At 33.9% G+C, this 11,164-nt stretch overlaps 1 protein-coding gene across 2 annotated transcripts; it reads left to right on the forward strand.

Annotated features, from left to right (window-relative positions):
• Nucleotides 1–260: 260 nt before the first annotated feature.
• On the forward strand, nucleotides 261–8,902 carry LOC102628348 (DExH-box ATP-dependent RNA helicase DExH1). Of its 2 annotated transcripts, XM_006481545.4 has the most exons (16): nucleotides 261–598; nucleotides 1,360–1,505; nucleotides 1,951–2,050; nucleotides 2,140–2,355; nucleotides 2,499–2,594; nucleotides 3,586–3,861; nucleotides 4,197–4,400; nucleotides 4,511–4,663; nucleotides 6,023–6,115; nucleotides 6,363–6,577; nucleotides 6,708–6,867; nucleotides 6,987–7,260; nucleotides 7,353–7,545; nucleotides 7,664–7,850; nucleotides 8,049–8,417; nucleotides 8,534–8,902. In XM_006481545.4, exons 1-16 carry the CDS (start codon nucleotides 263–265, stop codon nucleotides 8,648–8,650), a joined length of 3,135 nt encoding a protein of 1,044 aa, XP_006481608.2. In that variant the 5' UTR covers nucleotides 261–262; the 3' UTR covers nucleotides 8,651–8,902. The 2 variants fall into 2 exon arrangements, with proteins under 2 accessions (XP_006481608.2, XP_006481609.1); XM_006481546.2 differs by lacking the exon at nucleotides 261–598 and having other exon boundaries at nucleotides 1,947–2,050.
• The last annotated feature ends 2,262 nt before the right edge of the window (nucleotides 8,903–11,164 follow it).

The following is an 11,164-nucleotide window of genomic DNA, read 5'->3' on the forward strand; positions in this document are numbered from 1 at the left end:
ATAGGTTGGAATATAGTTTTCTAAATGTTACTGTATATTTTTTGAATTTAACTTTTTGAAATTTGAAAACCATCGTAAGTTTTCGATAGTTATTCCCACAGGTCGCTTGACACGCAAGTGACGGTGACGGCGCGACGCCAATAATACACACGACGTAAGCGTGCGAGTCACACTAACACTTAGACGGTGCAGTGCGGTCCATATGGAGTAACACTAATTGTTTATGACTTTATGCCGCTAACATTAATGCTATAAATAAATGATGTCTCCGCGCTTTCTCGGCGCTACTAAGAGCATTTTCTCGCGCTCCAAATACCTCCTCGTCGTAGCCGCACCCATAACAAGACCACGAGTGCTCTCCACATCTTCAGTTTCCTTCCCGCTTAAAACCGCTAAACCACCTGTCATGTCATACCGTCCTAATTACCAAGGCGGACAGCGCCGCGGAGGCGGAGGCCCTTCCACATCCGGTCGCGGTGGGCGACGTGGTGGACGCGGAGGCGGCGGAGGTCGCGGCGGTGGTGGAGGAGGTCGTGGCGAGCAGCGTTGGTGGGACCCCGTCTGGCGTGCCGAGCGCTTGAGGCAGCAAGCAGCTGAGGTATTGCGATACTGAATCATTCTCACGTGTTGTACGCATTTAAGGGTACTAGCAGGTTCTGTTTGAAAGAGATTGAGGAAATAGTTTAAACTGATAAGTTAGGGGTTATTGATTGTGTTGAATGGCAATTTTTTTAATTAATTGAAAAATGAGTAACGGATCTGTACAGTACGATTGAAAGAGTGAAAACCATAAAATCAATGCAATAAATGAGAATAGAAAATGTATTCCTTATTCTTTCAATGAGAATAGAAAGTTTGTGTTCATTGTGTTTGTATGTGTGGAATTATCTTATAGAAAGTTTTAAGTCATTTGATTATCTACCATGTTTACACATTTTTTTATATTGTCATGTTAGCTCAGTATTACCGATATTTGATGAAAGCAAATAAGAGTAACTGATTTTTGTTTATGAAGTTTGTTATGATTTTTTTTTTCTTTTTTCAAAGTATAGGATTGACTCATTTTTAAGTTTTACCCATTTAAAGTAAATATATTGGAGTAAGTGGGAAGCTCATGAAGTTTGTTATCAGGCAACAATAGATAGTTTTGCTAGATTTTTTTTTTCTTAAGCTAAAGAAGTGCCTTAAGCAAATGAAACGACATCTTATTTATATTCTTTACTGCCAGTTAACATTTGAATATAACATCTCTTTTTTTCTTGTGATAATGCATTGAAGGTTCGATTGTCTTTTTAATCTATATTTTTTTCCTGTAAGTAACTATATTCACATTATTAATGCATCCTTATTGAAATTCAGATGGAAGTTTTTGATGAGAACGAATGGTGGGGTAAGTTGGAGCAGATGAAATGTGGGGAAGAGCAAGAGATGATAATAAAGCGGAAGTTTAGTCGTGCGGATCAGCAAACCCTGGCTGATATGGCTCATCAATTGGGTCTTCACTTGTAAGTGTGTATAATAGCTTGTTGTCTTATTCATTGTCATTGGAGTCCACACTGCTACAGAGTCATATTTCAGAAGTAGTATTTCAGTTAACAGTGTATATTAAGTGATATGGAAGAACTGCAATTGTAATGTCAAACCGGAGATATTCAGCTTTGGAAATGCATGCTTAGGAATTTTCTTATATCAAATAGATTTCCTGTTTCTTATCTATAAGACAAATGCATGCAATTTGGATTCTTCGATGTCTATTCTATGCAAAGTCCACTCTGATGTTGTTTCTATCGTTTTTCTCATACAGATGTTTGTAAAATATATTTTTCTAAATGTAGAAGGTTTGATCTCTGTGAATATGATTATACAGTATATGTTTAATTTTAGTATCAGTCTATCATGAAGCTTCATCTTATAATCTCTTTTTATTTTGTCATGTTTGTGGAAAGAAAGCCATGCATATAATAAGGGGAAGGCCTTGGCAGTTAGCAAAGTTCCGCTGCCAATGTATCGACCAGATCTAGATGAACGTCATGGATCAACGGAGAAAGAGGTACATTATGCACAAACTTTATGGTCCATGCCATCATTGACTACTGATTATATTTATAATCATATAATATATTTTTCAATCTCACACAGCTTCAAATGTCCATAGAAACTGAGAGGAGAGTTGGAAACCTTCTGAATAGCTCGCAGGGGAATGTACCTGTTAATGATTCTGGCATAGAGTCTAGTGAAGTAGCCAGACGACCAAAGCTTAGTGTAAAAGTAGCTAATACCATCTCCCCACCACAGTCCGATTCTGCAAAAGAGAGACTTAATGTCATACTTAAGGAGAGGCAGGAGAAATTGAAGGTACATAACTACATATGCCAGTTTAGCCTTCTCTTGAACTGGTTTTTTGTTACTATCTTCCTGCTATGTAAGTTCAGATTGTTGTATGTTTAAAAGGCAAAGAGTAGTAGATGCTACCCATGTTATTTGCTTCTTACTTGCAGTCGAGTGATAGTGGGAAGGCTATGCTATCTTTCAGAGAAAAGCTTCCTGCATTCAAAATGAAAGCTGAGTTTCTTAAAGCTGTTGCAGAGAATCAGGTTCTATCATCTTAAATCAATGACTTATTTTTAACTCTTTATTTTAGAATTTCTTTATGGTAAATATTTCAATTGATTTGTTTTTCAATGATTTTGTAGTCATTACATACCTCATTCACAATAAAAAATGGCAATATTCTGCATATAGGATTATGTGTCAGTTTGGTAATGTATAGTCTATGTTGTCCTCAATACTCAATTTTTATCTCGTCAACTCAATATTTTGCATTAGCCCTAAAGATTTAGTTGAGCAGTTAGGGTTTGTGCTTGCCCAGACGATTTATGGTTTGTTTTCTCTGGGCTCTTACTTTTTCAAAGTGTCACAAATTTCTTCTCTGCGGTCCCAGCTTCAAGCTGGAGTTTACTAAACAAGTTCAAGGATTTCTTGGTTATCGAAAAGACAAAAGAGGGGGAAAAAAGGAAAAAAATCAATATGTTCATCTAACACTAACATTCCTAATAATCATGGTTATGAATGCACTGGATGTTATGTTTTAGCTTGCAAGTAATCAATTCCCATCATGTAGTATAGTCATGGGGTATCTAAACATTGTTAGATATACTTAAAAAAGTTTGTTCAATAGTGCTTTCCTCTTGAGACCAGGAACATTACAACTAAGATGAAGCTGTATTTATCTCTGGATGAATGGAAAAAAGGCTAATCTTAGAGAAAGGGAAAATAATATTTATGGATTGATTAATATGACAACTCTAGATAGTAACTTGGAGGATCACTAAATAGTACCCATCTTTCCAATACCCACTGTTGGGACATCCTTACAAGTTCAGTATCCATGTGGTGCTTATATTGTCCCAATGTTGTGTCTGTCAATCTTTGAATTCTTTAGCTTTTATTTTTATATTCATGATTTTCTCTCCTCCTGAAAAGTTCAACTAATGTCGATTCGTTACACATGCTTTCTAAACTAAACAGCTTACCTTAGTGCTGTTGTCGTTTTACTGATTCCAATAATTATATTTTATTATACAGGTATTGGTAGTTTCAGGAGAGACAGGGTGTGGAAAAACAACACAGCTTCCTCAATTTATTTTGGAAGAGGAGTTATCTAGTTTGCGTGGTGCCGACTGCAACATAATATGCACACAACCCCGTCGTATATCTGCCATATCTGTAGCAGCTCGAGTATCCTCAGAAAGAGGAGAGAATCTTGGCGAAACTGTTGGTTATCAGATTCGTCTGGAGTCAAAGCGCTCTGCTCAAACACGGCTCCTCTTTTGCACCACTGGAGTATTACTTCGGCAGTTGGTAATACGATGTTTCTCTTGCTTTGTGTTTTATTTTACTTGTCCTTTCACATTGTTGGACAGTGGAGTTGCTTGGAAATCCTTGGTCTGCGAATAGATATCTTATGTAGTCACTTTTTCACTTTAATTTTTTTCATTGTGCTTAGTGACAACAATGCATATGTCATGGATGAATTATATGATGCTCCAAATGCAGTGAAGCTTTTGTTTTCTTTTTGTTTCTATGTAATTGATTATTCCTTGTAGAAGCTTCGCAGGAGCTTATAGATTTTTATCTTGTACATAGCTTTCAACATTTTAAGTTCTTTCTCTCTTAAATTTGATGTTAAACTACAGGTTGAGGACCCAGATTTAAGTTGTGTGAGCCATTTGCTGGTTGATGAAATTCACGAAAGAGGGATGAATGAGGACTTTTTGTTAATAATTCTGCGTGACCTACTTCCTCGACGTCCCGATCTGCGTCTGATCCTAATGAGTGCCACAATTAATGCTGATCTGTTTTCCAAATACTTTGGGAATGCCCCAACAGTACATATACCGGTATATAGTTAATAATTCAATTTTATTAGGTTGGACAGTGCATCTTTGAGCTTCTTGAATGCTTATATTAACACCTCATAAGAATGACTTACTATCAAATGCATTGGCAGGGATTGACTTTTCCTGTGACAGATTTATTTCTAGAGGATGTTTTGGAGAAAACTCGTTATAAAATGAATTCAAAGTTGGACAGCTTTCAGGGTAACTCAAGAAGAAGTAGACGGCAAGATTCAAAGAAAGATCACTTAACCGCATTATTTGAGGCATGTCCCAAACTTTGACTCTGACCATCACAATTCTCTGTACTCAAGTAATATCTGGATAAATAGTTTCAGCTTACACACACACACACACACATATAAAGGTAAACTCTGAATAAGATTCACAGGGACCTTTTATGCTTTTTTCTTTTTTTTCTTTTTTCATCAAAAGTTAAAAATAAAAAATAAAAAAAAATAAAGGACCTCAGTATGTTGAATGTTATTTTGTGTCATCTTTCTTTATTTGAAATACTGCTTCTGAAATGACATCTATTGTAAACATACCATCTCTGAAAAAGAGTCTGAAAGGTTTATTCTAATAGGCATCTGTATATGTAATAGTTTAGGACATGTAATCTACAGTCTGTTCCCTATCCCCACCGTCTCCATCTCTCTCCCCAGCCCCCTAAAAGGGGGGGGGGGGGGTGAGGGGAGGGTGGGGAAGAGAAGAAATGCTCATAGAATTTATTATGCTCCCAGAAATTGCCCAAATTGCAATCAGTACTGGGCATTGGTTTATTATCCTTTGTTAGTATAATTTAGCCCTATAGCTCTTAGTATTCAACTCTTAGAAAAATCTGCGATTGCTGTCAACTGGTCATCGTAGAGGCTGATTATTTTACAATTAGAGATTGGACAACATATTTGAAATCAATCTAGATATACGGAGAATTTGATGAGAATACAGGTCCATGATTATTTGGTTGACTGTCCTTTAATAGTATTAGTTTCAATAATGAAACAGAACCCATAATGCATGATAAATATGAAAATAAGTATACCTTCTAACTGATGCTTGTTAAGGAATGTGATATGTAGTAATATGTTTGGTATCTAAAACTAAAATGTGTGCACATTTTGTTGAGTGTGATTGTATCATCTCCTACTTATGCTTGTTTAACATATAAAATATTATTGTACATCCATCTCCATATACTCTTTCATATAACTGTGCATGTCATAGGTATACGTTGATGTGATTAGAGTATTACCTATTTTAGACGGTGACCTAGGTCTGGGAATGCATAGACCTCCTCATAGAAATGATGGCTTAAATTATTGTTTGAACATTTCCTTTTAAATCACATTTTGTTTCATAGCTGCTCTAATTATTTTCTTATTATCGATGGACAACATTAGTTTTAATAATCATGTGGTCTTCCTTTCAATCGAGTTGGTGAAAATTTGTTCTAATGTCATGTCTCAAGATTTTATTGTCTGATGGCAGATGCAATGCTTTTATGCACCAAAGATTGGATTTACGCATTTCCTTGATCAATAAGAGAGGCTCTCATTTTGTAGCTAAGAATTCACCTTGTGATTCTGTTGATTACTCACTGCAATATTTCTTTGTTTGTGTAGGATGTTGATATTGATTCAAACTATAAGAATTACAGGGCATCTACTAGAGCGTCTCTTGAAGCTTGGTCAGCTGAACAGATTGATTTGGGTCTGGTACGTACAATTTGCAAACCATTTTAATTGACTTGCTCAATTGAAACTTTATGGTGGTGGGAAATCTATGAACAATATGTGACTTCCTGTGAATTGTTTGGTGGTTGCTTGTTTCCTTACATATTTTGGTCCTTTTGTTAATGTTCCACAGCTTTATTGTTTTTAAGTCATAATTTACTTCTTTTCCTCCTTATGTTGTAGTATCATCCTATATAATTAAATTTCTTCTGGTGAAAATTATTTGTAGGTGGAGTCAACAATAGAATTTATTTGTCGCCATGAAGGCGATGGAGCAATTCTTGTATTCCTCACGGGCTGGAATGACATTTCCAAACTACTCGACCAGATTAAGGTAAACAAATTTCTTGGAGATCCTAGCAAGTTTCTAGTTCTTCCACTACATGGGTCAATGCCTACCATCAACCAACGTGAAATATTTGACCGTCCTCCGCCGAACAAGAGGTTAGCATCTCCATGTTACTAATTCTTTGTTTTGTGGAAACTGGATGTCCCCACTTCAGCGCTGATCTAATCTCGTTTTTAGTTTTATTTTTTTAAAAAAAAAGTATAACCGGCTGCATAAAATTTCCAGAAAAATTGTTCTGGCGACCAATATTGCAGAGAGTAGTATCACCATAGATGATGTTGTGTATGTTGTGGACTGTGGAAAGGCAAAGGAAACCAGTTATGATGCTCTAAACAAGTTGGCTTGTCTATTACCATCATGGATTTCGAAGGCCTCAGCTCATCAGGTAATCATTTGGTATCATGAAAGTGCAATTGGTATATCACTTCATTACCTTTTGTAGTTAAATTCATCTGTTACTGAGCAAAAGATTCTCTTTATGCTCGCATGTCGAAATAATTTCAGAGAAGGGGTCGTGCTGGCCGTGTGCAACCTGGTGTTTGTTATAAATTGTATCCAAGAATTATCCATGATGCAATGCTTCCCTATCAGTTACCTGAAATTTTACGGACACCTTTACAAGAACTCTGTCTGCATATTAAAAGCTTGCAGCTTGGAACTGTTGGGTCATTTTTGTCCAAGGCTCTTCAGCCACCAGATCCTCTGGCTGTTCAAAATGCAATTGAACTTCTCAAAACAATTGGGGCTTTAGATGACATGGAGAATCTTACTCCGCTTGGTATGTAGCATTGGATTCTTTATTTATGTTGTTCCTTATATGAATTTATTTTCTTTGGCAATTATACTGTAATACGAATTAATACCTTGTAGGTCGCCATCTTTGCACTCTGCCTGTGGACCCCAACATTGGAAAGATGCTTCTAATGGGAGCTATCTTTCAATGCCTCAATCCTGCTTTAACAATTGCAGCTGCTCTTGCGCATCGCAACCCATTTGTTCTTCCAGTAAATATGCAGAAGGAGGTTGATGAAGCAAAGAGATCCTTTGCTGGTGATTCTTGCAGGTTAGCCCACTGTGTCAAGCCACCTTTCTGTTGGCTTTTGCAGAGATTTTTTTATTTATTTACTTGTGTTTAGATGGAAAATCTGAGTTTTTTATTTTTTTCTCGGCCCCTAATTCAGTGATCACATAGCACTTCTCAAAGCTTTTGATGGATATAAGGATGCAAAACGTAATCGAAGGGAAAGAGACTTCTGTTGGGAAAATTTTTTATCTCCAATAACCTTGCAGATGATGGAGGATATGAGAAGCCAGTTTCTGGATCTGCTATCGGACATAGGCTTTGTAGACAAATCCAAGGGTCCTAGTGTAAGATCTTACATTTTCTATTATTACCGCAAACTCTCCATTCCCTCTCCTCTCCTGTCTCTTTTGGTGGTGGTTTAGCTGCATCGTTTTCTCTGCACCCATGATTAACTTTAGAGTTATATTAATTGCTAGGCTGACCAATTTTCCAAGGCTGAGGGCTGTATAATATTACTAGCTTTATATTTGTTTGTTATGTAGGCTTACAACCGATACAGCCATGATTTGGAGATGGTATGTGCAATTCTTTGTGCTGGGCTCTACCCAAATGTTGTGCAGTGCAAAAGAAAAGGAAAGCGAGCTGTATTCTACACAAAAGAAGTTGGGCAGGTGGCACTCCATCCATCTTCTGTTAATGCAAACCAAAATAACTTTCCACTGCCTTACATGGTTTATAGTGAAATGGTGAAGACAAACAACATCAATGTCTATGACTCAACCAATATATCAGAATACGCTTTGCTTCTATTTGGTGGTAATCTCATTCCTAGCAAAACTGGGGAGGGCATTGAAATGCTTGGTGGTTACCTTCATTTCTCTGCATCTAAGACTGTACTAGAGTTGATTCGGGTAATTGCTTTCTCTGGATTTTTCCCTTTTATTTGTGGTCCATAATGTTATCTGCCTGTGATTTAGTTGAAATTTAACAAAGATGATAGAGTTGACTATTTGAACCAATTTTGCAGAAATTACGGGGGGAGCTCGACAAACTTTTGAATAGGAAGATTGAGGACCCAAGGGTTGACCTTTCTGTGGAGGGAAAGGCAGTGGTTTCGGCTGTTGTTGAATTGTTGCATGGTTAAGATGAACAGTAAAAATTTATGATCCTTCCTGAAACAATGCTAGTGAAAATAGGAGGCCTACCATTCTTTCTTCCTCCAGAATAGCAATCTGAAATCGCCAAGATTTTCCTATGATCTCTTTTTATCAATTTAGTTTAATGGATGTATTATTAGATGTTTTATTATTTCGGTACACAAAGTTGAAAGATAATGCTTTAAGAGATCTCAGTTTTAGCAATGATTTAAAGAAACGCATTGGAAAATATTTTTTAAGCCGAACATTTCTGATACATTCTGGTAGTTGTTAATTCATAGCAGAAATAATAAATAACAATAGCATGCATGCTATTATTATGGTTAATCTGTGGAGTTTTGTTGAAGGGACTGGGCTTGCAGAGTCAAATTTGGGTTCACTGCTTCCGCTCAAAATACAACTAATTAGATATGACTGCAAGCTGAAGTGTCGTGTCGTGTTAAATTTAAGTTGATTTAAATATAATTTATTTAATAATTGTGTTAAAATATTGATATTTTAACCCGACAAGAAAAATAAATGAATTATTTAATAACTCGGTTAATATTTATATATTTAACAAAATTTATATCAAACATTCACATATTGTTATTGTTTTATATGTGTACACACACACATGTTTGAAAATATTACATACTTACATTATTGAAGTTTTAATTATATATGTAAGTAATATTGTATATTGATATTATAACATATACATGTTTATTGATATTCTACACATTTCTACTATTGAAAGTCTAAATTTATATAAAATTTTATAAATAAAATACTATGTATATATTCACCCTCTTGAAAAAAAGAAAGAAAAAGAGAAAATCATGTTCAATATTTTAGTTTTGATGACAAGGATTTACAAATTAATTAAGAGTATAAAATATAATCGTATCATTGATAAGGTAAATGTGTCAAGAATTTTAATTTTAATCTAACACAAAAAATATCATGTCGGTTGGACCTTGTCCATCCAATAATCATGTTAAATTTGACGGCTTATATATTCATTTATTCCTATCGTATCAGTATCGGATAATCGAGTTTGGTCAAATTTTACCATCCGCTTTGGATTATCAAAATATTGATGGTTTCTCAGTCGCGATCAATTATAGCTAAAATTTTATTACACAACAATACAAAGGTTTCGTGAGGCGGATCTTGAGTGCAATTAGAACACTAAATAAAACAATGCTCCAGTTTTTTTCATTATTTTTTTTTATCTTATTTTAGTTGTGGAGGATCATAATAACGAAAACTATCATGATAATTCATTTTAGTTGCACCAAATATGTGCGTAGATCAAAATTTGTAAAAATAATATAATCCCAAGCTTTTTATCCCTCAACCACATGCACCAAACGAATTATAAGAACATTCTAATTATGATTTTGATATATTTATAATAATTTAACAAAATAATGTTTCTAAATTCTCAATTAATTTTTAAATTAAAACCTAAAACACCCAAACAGAAAATAATTTTCTGGAGTACATTACCTTAATTTAATAAAGGAAACAAGCCCTTTTCACCTCATAATTTGATGCAATAACCCATTTCATTATTTCTATTTAAACAATAGTTTATTTTATCCATACTTTTTAAGCAATATCCCAAAACACCCTTCCATTAATTTACCATTAATTTTTTGTGTAATTTATTGAGAGTAAAATATGAATTTTCAATTAAGGATATACCCTATTTTAAATAAAACTCTCAAATATAATTAATTAACATTTGACTTTCTGCTTAAATTTAAAATTTAAGGATAACTTAATCATACAAAAATAAAATTAAAGAACATACAATACACGCGCGCGTGCACACACACACACACAAATATATATGCGTGTGCGCATTTTCATTAAATTATTTTGTACTATTATAAATCTATGTTTTTATATCTTTAGTGTGTTTTCTTTTTAAGTAAATAAAGGAGTCTATATTTATTTTTGGTAAAATACTAATATTGATTGATTGATTATTTATTTATTTGACTATACTAAAGTTAGAACAAGTTAAAAGACATCATGTGAAATCTACATTTTTTTTTTAAATTCCTAAATATACATTCTACATGTTATTTAGTGTTATTATTACCTATTCATTAAGGTATTCTTAAAATTTAAATTTATGTAAAAAGTATGATATTATTTAGTTATATTTAAGAGTTTTTTTATTTATAAAACTCTTAAATATAGACTCTTAAATATAGTGTTATTATTACCTATTCATTAAAATCAGATTTTTATATTCTTAATTGAAAAATCTTATTTCATCCTTAATGAATTACACAATAAATTAATAGTAAATTAACAGAAGGAGGTATATTCTATTTTTTAATTTAAAATTTTTATTTTAAAAAATAAAAATAAAATAAAATATCATTTAAAAATAAAGATGAAATGAGATGTTTTATCCTCACCTAAAAGTAAAATGGATTTTTTTTCTTTAATAAACATATTTTAATTATACTTTTTGGTTTCCAAATAGTAATACATACATA

This window comes from Citrus sinensis, chromosome 6 (genome assembly GCF_022201045.2).
Source record: "Citrus sinensis cultivar Valencia sweet orange chromosome 6, DVS_A1.0, whole genome shotgun sequence".
NCBI lineage: Eukaryota > Viridiplantae > Streptophyta > Magnoliopsida > Sapindales > Rutaceae > Citrus > Citrus sinensis.

Bases quoted from the DNA above. Each gene is read 5' to 3' on its own strand.
- LOC102628348 (XM_006481545.4), top strand. From the start codon at position 263: ATGTCTCCGCGCTTTCTCGGCGCTACTAAGAGCATTTTCTCGCGCTCC. The intron at 4,401-4,510 runs GTATATAGTTAA...ATGCATTGGCAG, and splicing joins CCCCAACAGTACATATACCG to GGATTGACTTTTCCTGTGAC. The intron at 6,116-6,362 runs GTACGTACAATT...AATTATTTGTAG, and splicing joins AACAGATTGATTTGGGTCTG to GTGGAGTCAACAATAGAATT.